General features: G+C 40.6%; 1 protein-coding gene across 1 annotated transcript in view; it reads left to right on the top strand.

Annotated features, from left to right (window-relative positions):
• The window catches only part of mrc2 (mannose receptor, C type 2), a 99,834-nt gene extending 77,915 nt beyond the window's left edge, over positions 1 to 21,919 (top strand). The window contains exons 17-30 of the mRNA XM_034055767.3: positions 158 to 324; positions 1,236 to 1,303; positions 3,295 to 3,395; positions 6,925 to 7,070; positions 9,840 to 9,954; positions 10,273 to 10,439; positions 12,178 to 12,286; positions 13,318 to 13,559; positions 13,773 to 13,938; positions 14,060 to 14,209; positions 17,884 to 18,003; positions 19,445 to 19,624; positions 20,208 to 20,228; positions 20,744 to 21,919. Coding sequence (XP_033911658.3) covers positions 158 to 324; positions 1,236 to 1,303; positions 3,295 to 3,395; positions 6,925 to 7,070; positions 9,840 to 9,954; positions 10,273 to 10,439; positions 12,178 to 12,286; positions 13,318 to 13,559; positions 13,773 to 13,938; positions 14,060 to 14,209; positions 17,884 to 18,003; positions 19,445 to 19,624; positions 20,208 to 20,228; positions 20,744 to 20,964 — 1,973 coding nt within the window. The 3' untranslated portion in view covers positions 20,965 to 21,919. The remainder of the gene's footprint in view (positions 1 to 157; positions 325 to 1,235; positions 1,304 to 3,294; positions 3,396 to 6,924; positions 7,071 to 9,839; positions 9,955 to 10,272; positions 10,440 to 12,177; positions 12,287 to 13,317; positions 13,560 to 13,772; positions 13,939 to 14,059; positions 14,210 to 17,883; positions 18,004 to 19,444; positions 19,625 to 20,207; positions 20,229 to 20,743) is intronic.
• The last annotated feature ends 1,795 nt before the right edge of the window (positions 21,920 to 23,714 follow it).

Genomic DNA, 23,714 nt, shown 5'->3' with positions numbered 1-23,714 from the left:
GAGATGAGGTTAAAAGCTCTATTACCACGAATGCAGACAAGCATAGCTCTTTTGCACAGTGGTTAAGACCCTTGCTTACGGTGTGCGGGGTCGACTGTTACATTTACAAAGAACTATCATCCTTGTACCTTGAGTGAACGTGACCATCTCCCTCCAGAAAATGGCTCAAAGGAGTGGGTGCGGTTCCAGGATGTGGAGTACAAGTTCTTTGACCACCACTCTACCTGGATGCAGGCCCAGCGCATCTGCACCTGGTTTGGCGGGCATCTCGCCTCCATCCACAGCCAGGAAGAGCTTGACTTTCTCGGGAAGGCCCTACTCAAGGTAGGGACCCGTACCTTCCTGCATTTTGTACATTTTTCACACTGTACTTATTTACATGGTAACATGCTTGAATTCAGTATCGATCTACCATGTTTTAAATCCATGCCTCCATGTTCATGTTTTTTTTTTAGCATTTAAAGTAGGGTTTGATTGTAAATCCAAACGGTGCTCTTTGTATGGTGATGATCTGTCTTTGCATGGTGATGATCGGTCTTTGTATGGTGATGATCTGTCTTTATCTGTCTTTATATGGTGATGATCTGTTCTTCCCTACTTCACAAAATCTATATCTCTGAGGTTTCATTAGCACCATGTGCCAATGTTAATCCTAAAAATTAATTGTAGCTTCAATGCTACGGAATTGGATAGTAGTAAAATATCATTATTGAATCATTTGGGGAAACATAAGGACTTATTTTTACATATGACATCCTGTTGACTGCTGGTAATGTCCTTAGTACTGCCACTTCCATAATCTGGAGTACTAATATCTCAGTTCCCAACAATGACACTATAAGAATATAAGAACATAAGAAAATGTACAATCAAGAGGCCATTCGGTCTCTATGCTTGACAGGTTCCTAATAGCTGATTGATTGGTCTCAAAAGTTTGTCAAGCTGTGTCTTTAAGGATCCCAATGATTTCAGCATCAACAACATGACTAGGTAACCCATTCCATACCCCCACTAGACACTGTAAAGCAGGTGCAATCTCACTGCAGAGAGGGCACATTGCACTAGCAGTTTGAACAGGTGATAGTTAGGATAGAACACTAACGTGTAAAAGTATATCTACTAAAAACACAGAAAAGTGATCACAATTTCAAGTCCACAAACCTAAAAGGCAGTCTAGTTTTACATGCATGCAAATCTTAAATTGTGACTAACACTGTTTTATTTTTTCATGCCAGCGACCCAAAGCTCAAAACCAGCACTGGTGGATTGGAATGCACACCTATGAAAATGATGGCCGCTTCAGGTGACCTATTCCCTTGTATTAAATTTAAACAGGATAGATCCAGTCACATCTTTATCACCCACTGGGAATGAAATCCATGCAAACTTGGTATTAACATTATTTAAAATAATGGATAATATCAGATTCTGGAGTACAGGGATGTGTTTGTCTGTCTGTATGTCAGTCCATCTGTATGTCATGTTTCTGGAGAATCGCTAATCCAATTGTCATGGAACCTGGCATAAACATTTTGTTTTTGAGGATACAGATTATTGGGATATAGGGGGTGTCTGTCTGTCCGTTCATCCATCCGTCTGTATGTGACACTTGCGTTTTTGCATATATCTGGATAATCAGTTATCAAATTGTCATGAAACTTGGTAATTCTTATTCTTTATATAATGTTGATACATGTCAAGGTCATCATCTTTGTCATCATACTGATAGCTCTTATACTGAATATACAGCTGTGGCAGGGGATGCATGTTGCTGACAAAGTTGTTTGACCCATGTTGGAATTTAGGCAGGACACCAGAGCAAACACACCTGCTCAAGAGAGTTTCATGGGATCTTTAATGTCCACACCCAAAATAGATTAGCACAGTATTGTTTGAGTCTGCTGTGCTTTTTGAATGTTTATACTACGCATACTGGTATTTTATTCTTTACCATGTTTTCATTGTAGGAAATTAATGGATGTTGCATCAACTTCCTGCCTGAAAGTCCATGGTCTAAATGTATTTACTAGGGGTATCACCAGCTCGTCGAATAGAAAAGTGACAGTCAGCCTCAGAAACCGGTAGTTGAGTTATCGGCGGTCACATGCTTGTGACGTGATTGTGAAGCGTGCGGTTTCAGATGCCTGAAAGTGCTGTTGTGGTAACAACCCATTAACATATAAATGACAGTGCAGAAGTAAAACAGGGATATTTGTTAGTGGTCCTTGCTAGACAGTTTGACAAAAACGAGACAAAGAAGCCGGGGTACACAAGGTGATACTATAGTCTCTGATTTTGCCCAAACAGTTAACATTACAGGGTTTTACACATTCCTATTGCAGTGGCACTGAGACTTGTCTCAAGCTCCATTACTGGTTTGGTAAAGCGGTGGGGGGGGGGGGGCCCGTATATTTAGTCAGGTTTTCTGAAGCTTAGTCTGCTACAATGGGCTAGTTGATTCCTAATGTGACATAACTAAATCAGAATGGTCAAAACAAGATGGAAATCTCAGTACAAGGTCTTATCTACATTAAATACAAGTCCCTTTAGTAGTTTATATTTTCCATCCTGTTACTTTCAATCTGTTTCATACAGATCTGAGGCCATTGTGATTTAGGGGACCTTATTAACAACCGAGTTTCATAATGAAAGTCATGTGGTACTGCCATCACAAGAAAATGTGACCTGTAGTTTTCAGAAAGTTATGCCATGCTTTGCCCAAGTGGTTCCAACCAGCAAAATATTGGGCTACAAAGTAAATATTTTTTTTAAATTTGTTTTTCAAATTTAAATTAAACCAGGCTACTATTTTTCATCAAACCCGTTTCATTTATTTTATTTTTTTGCTCTAAATCAGATTCTTAAAACTAGTAACATGGCATTCCACAAGGGTTCATGTTTTAATGGGCAGCACAGTTGTTATTTTTGGTCTATGCTCATTGAATTTCAATCCAAATTGATTTGAACACACTTTAGTACTTCAATGTGAACATATGTGATTGAGGCCCAGGGCAGAGTAGTGCAGGGAATGCTCAGGGCAGAGTAGTGCAGGGAGTGTTCAGGGCAGAGTAGTGCAGGGAGTGTTCAGGGCAGAGTAGTGCAGGAAGTGTTCAGGGCAGAGTAGTGCAGGGAGTGTTCAGGGCAGAGTAGTGCAGGGAGTGTTCAGGACAGAACTGAGCTGTGAGGAGAAGCTCTCAAAGCACCTCACTATAGACAGTGGTCTTGTCCCTCAACTTCTCTGTGTATCTTCCTCATCATTTAAGGTAGTGACCTATGTGTGTCTCTTTATTTAAGGTGGTCTGACCGGTCTGTTCTGAACTTTGTGTCCTGGGCACAAGAAAAGCCTCGCCCTGTTTCCAGAGAGAAGAAGTGTGTGTACATGATGCCCAAAAGTGGTAAGGAAGCTACAGTAGGCAGGCCTCATTTAAAGAGACTGAAAAATGGATTGATCCCAGACCAACATCCGAAGCGTTGGTGTGGAGGATGAATTCCTTATCAAAATCTGGTGTGATAAGGGTAGGGGCTTGACAGAATCTCTGCTTAATGGTATCGAACGTCCCCTAACATTCTCCTGTCCATTTAATTGAATTTGGTGCACTCTTTTTAGTGATGTTTACTAGAGGGTTGGCCACTGTGGCATATTCAGGGATAAAGCATCAGTAATAACCGGCCAACCCCAAGAGAGACCTCACCTGGGACTTGGTTTTCGGGATTGCCGCGTCCATCAAAGCCAGGACTTTGGTGGCTATGGGTTTCACGTGCCCATGTCCCACAGTGAATCCCAAATAATGCGTTTCTAATTTGGCAAATGCACATTTACCCAAGTTGGCTGTCAGCTGGGCTACCCTCAGAGACACCCTTGTGAGCCTAGCCAAATGCTTTTGCCAGGTGAAGCTGTAAATAACCATATCGTCAATATATGCTGCTGCATACTAACGATGTGGGCGTAAGACCTGGTCCATTAGTCTCTGAAAGGCAGCGGGCACTCCATGTAGCCCAAACGGCGTGGTTATGAAATGAAACAGACCATCAGGGGTAGAAAATGCAGTTTTCTCTCTGGAACTGCTGGTTAATGGGATCTGCCAGTATCCCTTCGTCAAGTCTAAAGTTGAGATGAGCCCTGCCACTCCCAGTCTGTCGGGAAGCTCGTCGACTCAAGGCATGGGGTAGGCATCGAACTTGGCAATAGCATTTACCTTACGTAAGTCAACGCAGAAGCGGTTGGTGCCGTCCTTTTTGGCGACTATTACAAACGGACTGCACCACTCACTCCTGGAAGGCTCAATCACCCCAAGTTGGAGCATCACCCGCACCTCTTTGCAAACACCACTTCGTCGACTTTCCGGGATCCGGTAAGGTCTCTCTCGAACCGTGGTACCTGGGGGAGTGATAATGTCATATTCAACAAGGTTAGTTCTGCCGGGCAAGTCAGAAAAAACATCCTTGAACTCCTCAATTAACTCAATTATTTCTGATCTGGAAGTAATTGTTCCCCCATCGGAATGCTCTGAGGGCTAGTGGCCTCTATATAGGGTCCAAAATCATCCTCTACTTCGCCTTGGGCTGTATATAAGGCCTCCCTTGCCTGTCAAGGATTCAGTAAATTTATGTGGTAAATTTCCTTTTCATTGCGGCGATCGGGCTGCCGATTTCATAATTCACTTTCCCTATAGCCTGCATCACCTCATATGATCCCTGCCATTTAGCACACAATTTGGATTCTGAAGTGGGATGAAGCAGCATTACTTTGTCTCCTGGTCGAAAGGTCAGAATACGTGCATTTTTGTTGCAATGCTGCTGTTGCCTGCTGCTGAGCCGATTTTAGATTGTCCTGGGCGAAATGCCCGACCAAATCCAGGCGATCACGGAGTAGGAGCACATGCTGCACTACATTTTTGGATGAGACTTTGTGCTCCTCCCACCCCTTTCTCAACAGATCGAGGATGCCGTGATTCTGTTGGCTGTACAAGAGCTCGAAGGGGGAGAACCCTGTCAAACAGTGTCCTGGTTCATGGCACCTGAAACAGACAGGAGGGACAGAGGGCACTGGGGCTACATATCTGTCCCCCTGTTGATAAGGCCTGGGAGTCCTCGTAGTCTTCCGCCAGTTTGACTGCGGCCTCCAGGGTGTCCGGGTTGTGGCGCCGTATCCATCCTTGGGTCTTGGCGCCGACCACATGGCAAAACTTCTCAAATACCATGGCTTTGCCCATTTGCTCTCCTGTTTTCTGGGAGGGGCTGAGCCAGTGAACCATGTGGTCACACAGTTGTTGCACAACCACCCTAGGGCAGGTCTCCCGTAGCCTCCGGTACTACCAAAAACGCACCCAATGTGTTTCCCCCATGATGTTCAGGCGTTGGAGGATGGCCTTCATGATGAGGGCATACTGGTTAGCCTCCTCATTAGTCATGGTCTGATAAGCGGCTTGGGCTTCCCCATTTAAACAGGGCCCAGCTGACTCACCCAGTATTCCTTAGGCCATAATGCGGTGGTAGCCAACCGCTTGAAGGCAACCAACCGCTCGAAGGCAACCAAGTACCCCTGCATGTCATCCTCTGCTGTCATTTTCTGTGCCCTCGCTTTAGGGGGTGCCATCACGGGTCCTGCTAGTGCCTGGGGTGTGTCTGAGTCCAACCCTCTCAATCAGTGCCTTGTATCGTTCTTCTCTCCCTCGCTCCTATTCCTCCCATCTCTGATCTTGCACGTGCAACAGCGCTGTTAATGCTGTGACGTCCATATCCGTGTTCTGACACCACGTGTGAACAGGTAGATTGAAGTGTGCAGGTGTAGATGGTGCAGTGCTCAGGAATAACACACACAAGACAGTGAAAGTTCAGTGCTCAGGAATAACACACACAAGACAGTGAAAGTTTAATGAAACTGCTCCTTTATTTGGCTGGGTTGTGGGCTCACAACTCTTAAATAACAAGTACCTGGCTCTACACAATGTGTATCACACATGTAATACCAAGGGGTACAGTCCCAAAATAGTAAACAAGTACGAATAATGCACGAAACACAAACACGGTCACAAGTCCAGAGTGAGTGCTTATTAGTGTACGTGGTGAAGTACAGTGAATGGTGAACAGTGGTGACGTGTTGTCCGGGTGTAGAGCGGGCCTCGTAGCGACAGCTCCCGGTGATTAGTCGTCTAACAGTAACAAACAAGTAACAATTATTAGACAGACAGAATACAGCACGGAATCTCACGGTTCACTTTTACTCCTTCCTGGTCCTTTCATAAAACAAAGGAAATTTGAGTATTTGCACAGTACTTAATATCCATCACTTAAGCACAGCTCAGCCCTGTGTCCTCTTCTAGAATAACATAAACCTAAAGTGAGCATTCTTCTCCAGAGCTTGGGGTTAAGCCAAGTTTACATTATACCAGTTGCATCATAGTTTTCAGTCACTACTGTAGATAGCTCTAGCAGTTTGACTTTATAATTATTAATTTCTTAGCAGATGTCCTTATCCAGGGCGACTTACAATTGTTACAAGATTTCACATTATTTTTACATACAATTATATTATTTTTTACACATTATTTTTACATACAATTACCCATTTATACAGTTGGGTTATTACTGGAGCAATCTAGGTAAAGTACCTTGCTCAAGGGTACAGCAGCAGTGTCCCCCACCTGGGATTGAACCCACGACCCTCCGGCCAAGAGTCCAGAGCCCTAACCACTACCCCACATTGCTGCCCTTTAGCATTTAAACATCAGCATTTTATAATTATCTGCAGCTAATTGGCTATATTTGTTCCCCTGCTTGTAGTCATTCATTGTGCTACTGTGGAAAATGGAGATGGAAGACTCTTCGGTTTATTGTCCTAAAAAGGGGGAAACTTACCTAGTATTCTGTAACAGGGTTACAGCTAACATAACAGCACAGATCTGTCTGGTGTCTTTCTCACAGAGGAATGGGGTGACCAGAAGTGCTTCACTGATTTACCATACATCTGCAAACGGACCAACACCAGCAGCCAGATCACCCCCCTGCCTCCAGCACCAACGCCCGGCCCTGGGGGCTGCCCAAAGGGCTGGATTCCCTTCATCAATAAGGTACAGCACAGGCTTCAGAGCAGCTAAGTATTGTCCATTATAGGAGTGCTAATAGGTCTGAGTTTAGACGTTTAATCTTTTTTTAAAAAGTACAGGCTACATATATGTGTTAGCCTTAGTATACAGTCCAGGCCAGTTTATTTAATATTCAATATATTCTATATATAGATAAAAAAAAACCCTGTTTCAAGGAGGATGTATTAATTAGACCTCTTGTTGTTTGAACTCTGAGGCGTCAGCCAGGATTTCAGTTAACAAGACAGGTGGTGTAACTAATGCATCCTCTGAGATTAAGGAGTTACACATTTGTCCCAAATAGATTTTTAATGTCACATTTAATTTGTTTTTACTTTATGGCATTTTATTTGTAGTATTTTAAGTACATTTCTTACTTGTTGATAGGGTAATCGGTTCATTCTTGATTTGTGAAGTAAGTAATTGAGAGGCAGGTGTTGGCTGAATACAAGGTACAAGCAATGTGGATTTCTAATGGAGTGCAACATTTCTAATGGAGTGCAGCATCCATTATTTTAATGGCATTGAAGCAGGCAGATGTGTTAGATTGCCAGAAATTTGTACTCCAAATGTGTCTTGTTGGCAACAGAAGGAAAGTAATATAAAGGTTTCAGGCAGGCTGATTCAGTTTTTTATTTATTTGTATGCCTTCTCAGTGAATTGCAGTGGATATTTTGTAGAGGGTTCTATTATGAAAGTCCACCTGATTAAGAATAGTACATATAGATGTGTTTCTGTGATCTACTGATAAGGGGTGTATTAGGAAGGGTGTAGCAGACCCAAGTCACTTCACAGTGAGTGTAGCTTGAGAAACCACTGCTATACAAAGACATGTTGCAGTAATTTAGAACAATGTCCGGATGGCATTTCTGATTGAATATAAATATTCCTGTGGAAGTGTAGCCGGACAGTTAAGGCTGGCTAGCCACGGGAATAGCACATCCAGAAAACAGGAGACTGCCGTTATAAAGCAATTTCCACTCACTTTTATTTAAAATCATAATGCAAGTCAAATAAATGAAGCCCAAGCATTGCTATCCAGGGCTTATTCACAGGCAGCACACAACCTACTGCTCTGACATAGGATACCAAACAAGAGCCCCAGAGCAAAGGGGCTGGCTCCTCTTGTATACATGTCAGACTCTAATTGGCAATCAGTTATCCCATTTGAGTCCAACCATGGATTTTGCAGGAATGAGATTTTAACTCCATGCCTGCCAAACTTAAATTCAAACACCAATAATTTACCACACAAGAACCCACACAAACACACACATTATATACCGTTTTTTATGCAAAATGCCCCAGCCCTGACACAGTTCCTAATATAACACAGTCAACCCTCTTTATACTGCCAGGTAAGGGCCATGGGCAAAAACGAGCAATAAGCGAGGGTGGCGTTATAGTGAGGGTCAACAAAAAAAAAAAAAAAATGAAACACACACAACCTTCTATGTTTGCAATAAACGATTTATTTTTTTAGCTATACAATTACAGTATCTCCAGGCCATTTTAATGAAACATTAATCTTTTTTTAAACTACAGTACTAGTTCTTAACACAACAGTAGGTCTACTAGTGACGTTTTATCATCTTTTCCCATCTGTATGGAACATACATGGTTACTTTTGAGGAACAGTTTATACACCCAAACAACAATTCCGTAAAAACCTAAAAAGCGTACAATTTTTTTATTTTTATTTTTGTTTTTACTATACTGGTTGTGGCACGACTGTAAGCCTGCTGAATACTATCCCCCATTGAACGATGCCATCTATTTATTCCACAAAGCAATTTACGCTCAACAGCATTCTTTTTTAAGCAGTTAAAAAAAAAGTTGAATATGTACAGGCAAGCACATTTTTTTAAACGAAAAGTAAAAAAAAAAAAAAAACTTCTTCTCTTTACAAAACTGATGCTTTAGTTTAAGCCAGCCTTCATTTGTGCGAAGCTTGCATGTAAAATACCGTACTTATTTTAGACTGCGTCAAGCCTTTTTCAGGTTAAACAAATCGCTCTGTTCCATCAAGGTAAGCCATTTGTTTTTATCCATTACAATTGTCCTAAATGTCGGGTCAACTCGCCATGTTGTGCTTTATGTTTTGCTTTGGGAGTGGGAGTGTTGATAACATTGGTTTGAACGTTCAGTTAACAACGAATTAGGAAAGTGAGTCAAAGGTTAACTGCATAACTTTGTCGTTTTAATTGGCCATGATTATTTTGCTTGCGCTACAATGAGGGAAACTACGATGCTTATATTTACGTTTGCTTGGCTTGGGAAGTTGGCAGGTGGCGGACAGCGGGGTGGTGATATAACGGGGGAAAATAGCACTGTTTTTATATTGGTGATATTTGTTCAGAGAGAATAGCTGGCAGTATGCGAGGGTGGCGTTATAAAGGGGGCGGTATAATGCAGGACAACTAATAATAATAATAATAATAATAATAATAATAATAATAATAATAATAATATATTTATTTTTATATAGCGCCTTTCATAGGTTAAACATAATCCATTATGTGTATGTGTTAGTCTGAGTTTATTTCTATCTGAGAACACAGTTTCTGCGCCTTGACTCTGCTGAGAGTTCCAGTTTCTTCCCTACAATTTTAACAACAAAACTTAAATTACACTTAAAGCAAGGGACAAAGCCACAGTCACAGTGACACTGGAGCTAATGAAAGGTAGTCAAATGCACAAGAAGCCTCCTGCATGACAGAAGTCCTGATTTTAACCAATCTTGTGTCCCTGCAGTGCTTCAAGATCTACGGGTGGAATAGGAATGATAGAGCCACGTGGCTGGCAGCAAAGGGAGCATGTGAGAGACAGGAAAGCGCACTGGCCACCATCTCCAACCACCTGGAGCAAGGTACTGTATCCAACATGCCCCAGTGACCATGACTAACCGGTATTCATCATAGTGTTGGCCATTATCACATTTTTCATTTCTGTTTGCTTTGGCCACAGATTGCTTTGTCCTCCATTGGCCTTGATTACTGCCTAGCACTGTCTATCTTAAAAGAATAGTCTCAAATCCTGATACCCAATATCAGGGTCTGGGGTTGAATCATTTTGTTTCAAACATTTTGTTTCACTGTTGTATACATACAGAAATCCATGCATGTGTTTACAAATCCATTAAACAAATTAACAGTAGACTTATTGAATGTATTTTGTTCCCTGACAGCTTTTGTCACAACCCTCCTTCCGAACGTAACCTTTGACTTGTGGATTGGCCTTCAGGATTCCAAAAATGAGTTCCAGTGGACTGAGAAGGAGCCTTTGAAATACGTCAACTGGGCCCCTGGCAAACCTTCAGGACGCCGGGACAACATGAGCACAAAAACAACTGCCGTAAGGAGTACATTCATGCTATGGTTGGGTCACTGTTAAAGTACATGCAGCCAACAAAATAACTGCAGTAAATCGTATCCAATATATATTATCATTTCATTGGTCTCAGGTTTTCCTATATGAAAAACACACACATTATGTTACAGGTGAAATTGTTTTGATGCTGTACTTGCCAAAGTCACATGATGGACTTAAGTTGCCAATGAATTAACACTTATAGGAAAAGCAGTGATTGGTACTCAAATGCGAGCCAATGCGTCCAGCTTCTGGGAGTTTGAGTTCTTTTAAAGAAGATAAATGGAAGGGCCCCCAAGTGGTGCATCCAATAAAGGCACTCTGCGTGGAGTGTAGGATGCACCCTATAGCCTGGAGATTGCTAGTTTGAATCCAGGCTATGTCATTTGCCGACCATGACCGGGAGTTCCTTGGGGGCGGCACACAGTTGACCGAGCGCCGCCCGGGTAGGGAGGGCTCACGTCGGCAGAATAGTCCTCAGTTCACCGCACACCAGTGACTCCTGTGGCCGGCAGGGCGCCTGCGGGTCTGCTGTAGAGCCATTCAGATCTATGTTGTCCTCCGGCACTATGGGCCTGGTGGCTTTGCTGTGGGCCTACAGTACAAAAAAAGACAGCCTGACAGGACACGTTTCAGAGGACGTGTGTGTCTACCGCTGTTTCACGAGTCGGTGCAGGGGTTGCAGCGGTGGACCAAGATTTGTTTATTTTTTTCTGGAGAAATACATATTTAAAAAAAATGCTCTCAAAGAGTCATCGTCTAAAACAAACAATGCATTCAGAATTGTTTCCTACAAGGACTGTGGGGAAGTACTGTGCAGTGTGGAAAAGAGTGCAAGGTACGCTCACCACTTTTACTGTTTATACAAAAGAATACCATTACATGTTTGAAAAAATGTGTGCCTCTTTTATATAATACACATTAGATAAGACTTACTGGAATGGTTGTATTAGCTATATGTACTTCAGGCACTGGTTTGATTGTGTTAGCTATATGTACTTCTTTCTTTTGCCACTATTTATTTAGGAAATATCACTTTTACGATACATCAAAAAAATATGAATACAACAATTATTTGATCTGTTTTTTTTTTTTTACATTTATAATTGTGACCAAAAATCTAAGAAGGGGACTAGTCAGCGCAGTGGATTAATAACCTAGCTGTTCATCTCTTGGAGGTTCGAATCATGCTTAGTCCATAAGTTAAATAAGTTTGGTGCCTTATAAAAGTTTTACTGCAGTTTTTTTTGTTTTCTCATGCTTTTCCTATGAATATACTTTGCATTCATGATAGTTTACAGTGGTTTGCCATGTTTTAACCATGCATCTCTGGGATTTACAATGCTTAACTATGCTTTACCATGCTTTCACTGTTCTTTATAAAACATTATAAACTTATATAAAGGTGGTCCAAACTGCTTTCAGTGGACAGCAGTGTATGCCACACGACCAGACCTACAAATGGCTCAATGAGCTCTGGGCACATTTGCTGGCAGTTATAAGAGAGGGTTCCATGGAAATGGAGACTGGTGATGGAGTAATTTGGGAAGGTTCACTGTACCTGCTCTTTGCTACCACTTGTTATAAACACACAAACAATTATAACAATATTAATACATGAGAAACAGATTGGAAGATGATGTGAGTTCAGTCAGGCAGGGTTGGGAGGGGCGATGTGAAACCCAGCTTCCTGTTACACCCTTGTGTCTCTTGTTCTCTGAAGATGAACTGCGCTGTGATTTGGCACGGAGCCCCCCCACACTACACAGGCCACTGGGACGACAGGAACTGTGCGCAGGAAAGAAATGGCTTCATCTGTCAGAAATATAAAAGTAAGCTTGTCCTACAGCATGTTTCTGTGCGCAATGTATAGTCTATTGTCAGACTTTCAAGAGATGCAATATTTTCAAATTCTGTACAGTAGTTTTACTCACACTGACAGAACAACTTGCCTAGCCACGCATTCTTGTATACCAGGCTATGCCTGTGAGACTACACTGTAAGATCAGGTACAACTAAGACACTTGCACCTATAAAGCTTGTTGTGTAGTATGGTGCAAAACAATGGATAATGATTACTTCATGCTCACAAGTGATTCCTTGTCTTGTGGTATTCTGTTGTAGATTTTCAGTCTGTAATATCTGCCATTGACAGGTTTTTACATGGATTTTTAAAATTACTTATCTGTGGGTAATTGACATGGCATTTTATTAACTTTAGTTTGATACCATGAATGTTCGAGAAGTCCTGTAGTAATTCTATGAGTGAAGTAACCACAGCACTCAACGTTCCCAGATTATTCTGTTTATATATAAATAGCACAATATACGCAATTAGCAATACAGTGGTGTAATTTGGAACAGTGCGATTCGGATGATCCACTGGGACGACAGGAACTGTGCGCAGAAAAGAAATGGCTTCATCTGTCAGAAATATAAAAGTAAGCTTGTCCTACAGCATGTTTCTGGATTAGATTGAATGCAAGATCGATTCCAAAGTGAGAACAATATTCACTCTAGACCACTGAATATGAAAGGTATTCGATGCTACGCTTATTGTGCAAAATATGTTATTTCACTTTATACATTTGATTATAATAAAGCAATGCTAAATATGCATTTTATACAATCAAGGTGGTTGAAAAATCACCTCGACCAGTTCAGAAGTATGGTCGACGCCTTGTAACTGGCTGTGACAGTCCCCCTCCCATGCAAGGTGACGTTGTCTACATGTTACCTGCCTGCCAGGTTTCAGTGCTCTATTTCATATTAGTGGACTAAACGTGCTGGAGTGGGTTAATGGGCTGTGCCATGGGTCAGATATCTCACTGCATGTATGACTAACAGATTGCTGTGTTTGCAGATCAGTATATCATCCCAGCCTCTGTGGATGCCTTCCCCCCACCCCCCAGCTCCCCCCTGCAGTACCGCAATCACACATACCGCGTTGTGAAGAAGCCGCTGAGCTGGGAGGAGGCTGTGCTGCTGTGTGAGTCTCGCAACGCCTCGCTGGCCAGCATCCATGATCCATACCAGCAGGCCTACCTCACCCAGCTCATCAACGGCCTGGACAAGCCGCTGTGGATCGGGCTTTACAAGGACAGGGTAAGAAGCAGCTCTGCATTGACTGCCATAGGGGCAAAGCAAATGCAAACTTCTGAGTGACTTTTATAAAAAGATGCCTAAAATCAACTATAAAAACAAAAAAACAAATGTGGGGGCTTTGAACTGAAGACTAACCAGTTTTTGTGATCCAGGTACAAAAGTTTTATCAATAGAAAGCAATGCATTGTCCCTCTTCCTCCTTTGTCTGCTCAGGGTTGGAGCTTCTCGTGGCTGGGGGAGAATCAGGTGACCTACAGCAGCTGGCAGGACAGCGAGCCGGCCAGGACCTCCGGCTGCGGCTACATGGGTGTGGATGGGCTGTGGAACACAGTCTCCTGTGAGACCAAGCTGCAGGGCGCCATCTGCCTGATAAATACAGGTATTGCTGGGGAACCAGTTGCAATATATTATATACCTACTAACTTGGGCTCACTTATTGTAAAACATATGCTTGGTTAAAGTCTAGGTTGTTTAAAATGATGATCGTTTTATCATCTCAGAGCCGGTCAAGCCCCACAAGTGGAGTTCCTCTGGAGAATGCCCGCATTCCCTCAAGGACTCCAACTGGGTCCCGTTCCGAGATTCCTGCTACTCCTTCCACTTGGAGTCCCGCACCACCCCCACGGAGGCAGCCAAGAAGTGCCGAGGAGGTATTGTTAGAGGCTGAATAATAATTATTATAGGTCGCATATCTATTCGAAAAACAATATTGGGTTGTAGTACCTATATTTCAATGTGTCCTGTTGTGCAGTATATTTTAAAAGCATTCTTGCCCAAAGTTCATTGACAATTACTGTTGATGACAGTAAATGTTTCTATGCACTGGTTTGATCACATGCACATCAGTACAGTGTGTAAAGTAACACATCCCGGTTTGATCTTCTTGGGAATAAAGCCAGACGAGGTTCAAATTATTCATTGTCATTTTATTTGTAGTAATTTTATATCTTTTATATGTGTGTAACCGGTCAGGCAGGCCGGGTTGAGGGAAAGGGATTCGAGAAAGTTTATATGTTTTTACGTTTTTCAAAACAAAGAAAGCCGACCAAACATTGGATACAAAACACAAGCTGTCATCATAGACTAAGACTTTGTCACCTCTGCTGCTGTCTCCATTTATAAGCAGGTCATGATACGAAGCAGAATGATAAAAGGCTGTTTTACTGCACATATTAAAGTCAATATGTCACCTATTTCACATTACAATCTGATTTATATTTTATTAAACTACATGTGACAGGGATGGCTAAGTGGTGACGTCAGGCCAGACACAGGAAGAATAACACTCGGGCAGGACCGCGTGCAAGGCGTTTGCGACGTTTTATTTTAACAAACACAAAAATAAAATAAAAGGTTTGAACAAAAAACCACTGCTCACAGAGCAAAATAAAAAAGATAAACAAAAAACAAATCACAAACACAAAACACAGGTCAGGCTGAGTGTGGCAATGTGCCCCGCCCCTGTGTGCATTTGTGTGTTATATGTTGTATGTTGTGTGCGTGTGTTAATGTTGGTGTATAGAGATTGGTACACGGGATATAAACGGGTCTGTGTTTCACGTGTATTTAAAAAGTGTAGATTTGTATTTAGGCACAAGGAGAGCACAAATCACTTCACGTGCTGGTTAAATGTAATATGTAAGCACGGGGTTGCACAGAATTAATTCACGTGCTGGGATTCAAGTGAATAATTAATTAGTAATTGAATCCCAGCACAACAGTATATATAGATGCACGTTTATTCAGTCGGGGTTGGGTGTTCGAGAGTGGAGAACGGGAGAGAGAGAGAGAGAGAGAGGAGTTAAAATAAATAAGATCGTAAATATAAGTGTTTGTACTCACCGTGTTTGTTTGTCTCTCCGTGCACCGTTTGTTAAGTGTTTAGTACGTTTTGTTTGTCTATTTATTTTGGCGCAAGTGCCGTGTCCTGTTTTGTTTTGTGTTCAAACCTTTTATTTTCTGTGCTGTTAATTATTAAATGCTGAGCGCGATCACGCGCTCAGCTTAACCAAAATCCAAGTCTCTGTGTGTTACTTCCTGGCTCTGGTCTGACACCACCCACTCCGGCCGTCTTTGTGACACTGAGCAGATGGCTTTCACTGATCTTGTGGTTATTTTAATCACCGTTTCTTTCTCCTCTTGTGCGCTCTGTTCCTCCTCTCGAACACCCATCCCTTGCAGCCAAAGCAGCAGGTCTTTTATATCATGGCCAAGGGGTTAACTGGCTTTTAATTCTCTAATTACCCCTCGGTCATAGTCTGCACAGGTAGAATTATTATGCATGACTGCCAGCTAATTCAATAATTACTAGCTGACAGTCAAGCATTCCCACAAGGTATTTTAAAACAAAAACAATACATCATGTTTAAACATAATAAATCATAACAATAACAACAACAACAATAACAATACTACAACAAAACAAATACAAAATAATAAAGTGCACAGGAGCGGAGGGTTACCCCGTTCTAAAAATAAATAAACAATCAATCATGTACAGGGCTCCTCGCCCTGTTACACTACACTATAATAGTGTTCTAAAAATATATATATCATTTAACTGTAAATGATAACTGTAAGAAATTTACAATCTAAAGCTTCTTTTGAGTGCTTCTGCCAAAAAGCCCTGATTTCGAATCTTGACGTTACTAGGGGAAAACACCAACCATAAAACCATAATCATGCATGCATATGTCTATGGCATAAACAAAACGATCATACATACAGGCCTATTTCGCGATGGTTAAACGGTGTCAAAAATACATTTCACCTCAGATAGGCGCAAGGGAATGCATTGCATGAAAAAAAGAAAGTACTGTATTCCGTGACAGTAAAATCAGCAAGCTCGTCAGTGCACAGTGCAATGATCACTTCATATAACACGGAACACATAGACTAAAGCTTTTGTTTGTTGGTTTCTGGCAAGTACACATTTAATTTTTTCTCTTTTGTAAGACACTGGTACACAAGTTCACAAACACACGCAGACCTTTACAAAGACAGCTGTTCACAAAGACAATCATCAGTGACCATTGATTCATTTTCCCCTGACAACAGCGGAACCATTTAGAAGCTGCAATACTTTCTTTTTTTTTTTTTACCAGCCTTAATTAAGGAATTTCGTACCGTTTACATTTACATCAAAACAATTTTTTTCAATAGCTGTATCTATAAGACACTTCATACACTAGTGCTCTAGTGCTCCATACTACTGAGCTATCCACTGTGCATACTCAGTTCTCTGCAAGTGTTGCATTTGTTTTTTTAGACGTCAGATATTATTATTATTATCATAATTATTATTATACAATATACCGTTATCAAACAAACTCTGTGTCCCAAAACTACCCAAAGTAAATAAACATATTGCTGACTTAATAAAAACAATAACGTCAGAGCACTATAAACCAGTCCAAACACATTGCGTGCTCAAGATTGGCAGAAATCAAAAGAATGAATCCACTCATCCAGCTTTTTTAGGTTAGCGTTCGATTTTCAGTTTTATCTTTAAGGTAATGTTCATCTGCCAAGAAATAATAATAATTACGTGCAGTTCACAAGGAGGTTATTTAATTTTACTAAATCGGGGAAAGCATAAGTGGTTATTTCATGAATGAAGTTGAAGTATATATAAACAATGTAATATAAACAATACTTTATCATTGAAGTAGATGGGAAATGGTAACACTATTTGCAAGCTATAAATGGTAAAATAAACCAAATATAGAAATTCGCTTTTTTTTTTATTACCGTAAATGAACTGCTAGCCGGGGTTAACTGTATACAAGAACAACATTCAGAATTGCCGACCTGCAGACATTGCAGAGATTTAATTTCTTGCTCATTGTGAAAGTAAACCAAGTACGACCCCAAAGCCAAAAAATTATTTTCTATGTGAGATACGAACATTTAAGAGAGATTTAAGGTAGTTTTCCTTATGAGACAAATGTTCGCTTTAAACTGAGATTAATTATTATTTATTTCTTAGCAGACGCCCTTATCCAGGGCGACTTACAATTGTTACAAGATATCACATTATACATTATTTCACATTATACAGATATCACATTATTTTTACATACAATTACCCATTTATACAGTTGGGTTTTTACTGGAGCAATCTAGGTAAAGTACCTTGCTCAAGGGTACAACAGCAGTGTCCCCCACTGGGGATTGAACCCACAACCCTCCGTCAAGAGTCCAGAGCCCTAACCACTACTCCACACTGCTGCAGTAGAATTGGGAATATAATGTGATCATTTTCCCAAGAACTAAGCGCTGTCGCTGACCTATCTGCTCTGTCCTGGTCTTTCTCTGCGCACAGTGGGAGCCACGGTCCTGTCCATCATGGATGAAACTGAGAACGTGTTTGTGTGGGAGCATATCCAGGACTACAAGTGGCAGTCCAGCGGGGCCTGGCTGGGGATGACCTTTAACCCCAAAGGTGAGAGATTCTAAGCCTTTGAACTCCATCAGCCGCCCTAGTCCATGCCAGCCCAGGTTTTTATTATTACAGGTTCACAGGTCGAAGACAATTATCATCAGGAATTCAATAAATCCATTACTTAATGTTTTGATTTCAAAACAAGAAAATTTCTCCTCCCTCACGTTTACAATTGAGTACAAATCAATGGCAATTAACTTCCACATGGAAAAATGTAATATAAAATACTGAAGTTTAAAATTATATGTTAAAAATAATTTTGCATTTTTTAAATTCTGTTTTATAATGTTATTCTCCACACTTCTTGAACTGTTAAAAATAATCACTGCTGTCAGGTTTCTGAGATATCGCTAACCCTCTTTTGATTTATATGTCACTAGAAACCCTTGATAGAATTACAGCCTTATGCATGGTTGGGTGTACATTATTCCTTTTATTATTATTATATAATAAACTCCCTGCTTACTGTTACCGTATGTAGTCTGTATACATTATTGTGAGTTTTTGTTATGGAGTAAGTTTTCTCAGCATTTAGGTAAAAGGTCCTTAGAATGCATGTATAGAAAATTGAATAACAAGAAAATTCCCTGAGCAGCCATAATAAATCTCCAGAACCTCTACAAATATACACCAAACACTTTCTAGACTACAGTTCTACAATAAGACAGACGTAACAAGGACGCTTCAGTGGGTAATTGGAATTACACTTGAATTGAAAACGATTTCCTGCTGTCTGGTTGTCTGGGAAACTGATCCCTAATCCCTGGCACAATATATTCTCATAGTTTACAAAAGCTCTCCACATTCGTTTATGTGAATACATTTTAAAACATGGCAGATGTACCTGAAACTTGCTTCGCAGCAGCAAGGCAAATTAAAATTAAAATGCAATGGTAGGAATTCCCCAAATAGTGTTTATTTTGTCTAACTCACCTCTGTATATTTAGCCTGGAACACAAGGTGAATTAGAGGGGACACGACTGAAGTCTTTACAATCCTAAACAGAGTTGACATTGTTAAGCAGCACAGAAACCAGGACCAGAGAGCACAGTTGGAAAAGTGGCGATAGACTTAGGTCAGAGGGTAGCAGACACTTCTTCACACACCGAGAGGAGTGGGCTACCTAGTTCTGTTGTTGAGACAGATTCACTGGGATCCTTTAAGACCCAACTTGACACATTTATTAGATCAGTCAGCTTCTAGGAACCGGATGAGCACAGATGGGCCAAATGGCCTAATGGCCTGCTGTCATTATGTTCAAACAAATATAACTCCATCCTTTTTTGTCCCATTACCAGACAATTCTATTACATCTAAACAGTCCTCAAACAGTCCACTGTACCTGGTAAAGTTGAGGGCATATCGCTTAAAATAGGTGTATAATTACGTGCCCAGGATACTAGATGAAAGACAAATGTGTTGCTTTGCCTGTGTCTTGCAGAGGGCAGCCTGGTGTGGCCGGACAGCTCCGTGGTAGAGTACTCAAATTGGGGCCAGCAGGACTCCCACCATAGCATGCTGAGCCCGAACACCTGCTTCTGGGTCCAGAGCAACAATGGGGCCTGGGGACTGGGCTCCTGCACCAACGTCACACGAGGCATCATCTGCAAGATGCCACGAGGTAGCCACCCAGCACAGCTCTCAGTCTCCGTTCAGGTTACTATGCCCTGGAGAGTAACAGAGACATCGCAGTCTCCAGGGCTGTTATCAAGCATGCTGTTTACCAGAACTCAAATCATCCCTGCTCCAAGCCATGTTGTAAAAGTAGCTCAGAAACAACAAATTAGTTTGATTTTTAAATAATGTGTTGTGGGAATTTTTTTGACCCCTTAAGTTTACCACAGTAAAAGCATAGCAAAATGTTGTAACGCCAATTTACCATAGGCAAGTATTGTAAAGCACAGATAGGTATGGTAAAGCAAACTATGGTAAATGCATTCTATAACCGTTTCTGTAGGTTCTTCATTAGTTATTATTTGTATGGGACATGTATAATCTGGAGCCAGTAGTAATGCATGGATTTGGTTCAGAGTGATGTATTGAGGAGTGTGTTTCTGTGGGGTAGGCATACGCTTGTGTCTTCGCAGTTGAAGCTACTTTAGGCTGGATAGAGGTATATGCACTAGCAATGATATTTAAACAGGGTCCTGTCTGCATGTGTGGGTGTGTATTACAATTATTTTCTTTTCTTTTTACATTTATAGATCCCAGCTATTCCAAGTCCTGTAAGTATAAGACTGGAGTTTTCAGTTTAATTAGTTCAATTAAAGTAATCTGTTATATGCTAAACCAGTTCGTAATTCCCAATATAGAAGGAACTATTGCTATTGTACTTCAATAAATGAAATGTTTTATTTTGGTATTTCAGTTTTTATATTCTTCTGCTGGTGGGGAAAGTAGTTAATTTTCTTCCTTTAAGTCTTTCAACACTACTGACCTATTCACAGGTCTAAGATAGAACTCCACTCAAAATAGCAGACCAGTAAATCCAATACTAACATCTATGTGCTTTGCATTTTTTTCTCTGTAAAAGATATTAAGAATATTAAAGATTTGATACTGTTTATTAGATATACTATGATATAAAATCACTAAACACTTCTCTTTCAATGAGACTATTGAAGTGACATGACCCTGTGGTTACCCCCTGTATATCTTCCAATTATTCAGTGATTATTTTTGGCATTAAATCTATTGGTTTCGAATGTGATATAATTGTTTCTTTTATTTCTCGCTCCAGCTGTCCAGGACAATAGCACAGTGATTGCTGTGGTAGTCGTGGCAACTGTGGCACTGTGCTTGTTCATGGCAGCCATCATCTACCTGTACCGAAAGAGAGCAGATGGGGGCCGTGGGGCCTTTGAGAGCGCTCGCTACAGCCGCACCACCTCCACCCCCACCGAGTCAGCCGAGAAGAACATCCTGGTGTCTGACATGGAGATGAACGAGCAGCCCGAGTAACTGAGGAGGCAAACAGACAGACCGACCAAACACACCCACACCAGAGCCAGCACAGGGAAGAGGGGGTGGGGGTCTAAAGAGATGCAGCCGCAAGCCTGGGCAAGAAGAAAATATTCTTTTGTTTATTTGTTTTAGTTTTTCTTTTAATTTAGCAGATATTGTGGTACGACAAGTTCCAGTTGTGCTTTTTCGGTTATGCTTTTACTGTTATGGTATGCATGTTTTATGGACTCTCGCATGTTTGAAATATACATCACGTATGACTAACCTGAAATGTAAATACATTCACACATTGCCAAATCACCTATGGAATGTGAAACGTTACCAAGGGTCTTTTTTACAGAAATTATGTCATACATTCTCACAAATTTAGTCAAAAAAGGTAACGCTGCCAGAAAAAAGGTGAGGAAATCAGTCATTTTACTGTAACCTGAAAGGAGCCCCCCCAAAACTGTTCATAGATAACTACATTATAAAAGCTGACAGGAGTTGAAAACATAAACACACTCACACCCACACAAACAAAACCATAATAACGAATCCTATTTTGATTTTAAATGAAATCAACTTTAACTTTAATTTCTGTACCTGTGTGCACATGGCTCTTGGCTTTTGAATGAAAATGGCGCTGGTAGAAATAACCAAAAGATAACTTTGTTTTTAAAATGTATTTTATTTGGACCTTGTGATACCAATTAAATGGCTTTTTTGCTATATTGTATAAAATACATGCACAATATTGTACCATTTTTATACATGCAAGTACGATTATAGTTGTTGTGAATTTGCTTTTAATAATTTTAATGAAATTGTAGATAGTCTGAAACGTGTAGAAGATGAAGGACAATGTCTGCACAATCACATTGTATTCTTGAACAGTGCAATAAGGACTTGAAATACAGACCATTGGGGCACAGAGCACTATGTTACAATAATAAAGAAAGAGCTTCACCAACACTGTTTCAATAACTTAGTAATCCGGATATCCCAAATAGATATTCTGAATAATCATTTAAGAGCCCATATAATTCAGTGTATATGAGTGGAACAGGCAGTGTTGTGTGATGCACGTGCAGTTACGGATTCTGACCCCTGTAACCACCAATGCAATCTGGCTCTTTTGCAGAGTGGTTAAGACTCTTACTAGTGGTTAGCACATGGTCACCACCCCTGTTAAATTCACACAGTATTCAAAACTAGCTTTAGACTTATGTTTAGAGCCTAGAACAGTGTTCGGAATAGTGACAATTTGAATACTGCTCATTCATCTGTATGCAACGTTTTTCAAGTGGAATATTTATTTTGAATACTGAATACTATGCATGCATGTAGTGTTATGCTGTGGGAGACAGATTCATTAACCCTGTCATTGCCAAAGCAGTGAGTATCAGATCTGATCACCCACAGTCTGTAGTTGGAAGGACAGAGAACCAGATCTACTAATCTTTTGCATAATTGTGTTTCTAAAATGAAAAACACATGCATTCCAATGATAATGTATTTATACAGGCATATTATGTGCCATTTTTCATGGCAGGAATAAAGGTGGTCTGAATTGCATACACTATTGAGTGAATCTGTGGATACATCTTACTGAACTGCAACGCAAAATGAGTTGGTAAGCTGTATGTTACCAGCTCTGCTGCTCTGTGATGAGCACCAATGGTACAAACAGTATTTTTTGTGGTAGTTTCCCAAACTTTGAGCCCTGAATGACATCAGAATATTACACAGAGCCCTTACACTTATTTTAAACATTTTAGTCAAAGAAAACACAGTGGAGTCCAAGTATCATACAGTAATGCAAGAGCGAGAGCAAAGAAAGACAGTAGTAGTGAACTTCCAGTAAGGGATCTAAACTGAAATACAGTGAATCTGCTGGTTGGGGGGGGGGGGGGGGGGGGGGTACCCTAAAGAAACAGCAGTGTATTAGGCAGGTGGGATGTGTAGGCACAGAATAGGATGGCTCTGTCTATTGGAGTGGGATGCAATAATGGCTTGTGAAGGAATTAAAGACTTGTCTAACATGATGGGTAGCACTTAAAACACAGTACCCCTTATACTAGTTAATTCTGGAAAGAGTGACCCTACCCCCCCCCCCCCCCCCCCCGTTCAAAATATTAAAATAGTATGAAGTTAATTTCTGAAAATGTTAGTGGTTTATTTATGTTTGTAAGAGCTGAAGCAGCAAAAGCAGATAGTTGTTACTCAACTCATGTAAAACGTTAATGATTAACGGAAACACTTTGAATACCCGAACAAATCCACTAATTAACCCAGTTTGAAACAAATATTATTTTACTTGAATAGTAAAAAAAAGTGTTTTCTAATACATAACTCAATAACAATGTTATATTAAAAATATCATTACAGTTTTGTAGATGTCTTTCATATATTGACTCTAACAAAATAACGTGTATCTGTGAATATGAAAGGATCTTAAATAAGGAATGTTTGAACATGTTCCCAGAAGATTGATGCTATTTTCCGTGATGTCTGTTGTCAGTGGAAAGGCCGAACAATAGCTATATTAGCAAGACTCTCTCACTCACATCACACTACACAGAAATCAATAAACGATACAGGTCACCACAGGAATGCACCACAACAACTAATTCCTTTAAAATGCAAAACAATAAAACCTGTGTTTAATTAAATAAAAACCTTCCAATGAAAACGTGGAACTGAAGTGACAAAGATTCTGCTGCTTGGTAAACCCTTCTGGATTTATTTATTTATTTATTTTTTTG

The sequence above is a fragment of the Acipenser ruthenus genome, chromosome 33 (genome assembly GCF_902713425.1).
Source record: "Acipenser ruthenus chromosome 33, fAciRut3.2 maternal haplotype, whole genome shotgun sequence".
In the NCBI taxonomy this organism is placed as follows: Eukaryota; Metazoa; Chordata; class Actinopteri; order Acipenseriformes; family Acipenseridae; genus Acipenser; species Acipenser ruthenus.
This window is presented reverse-complemented; position numbering and strand designations above follow the sequence as displayed.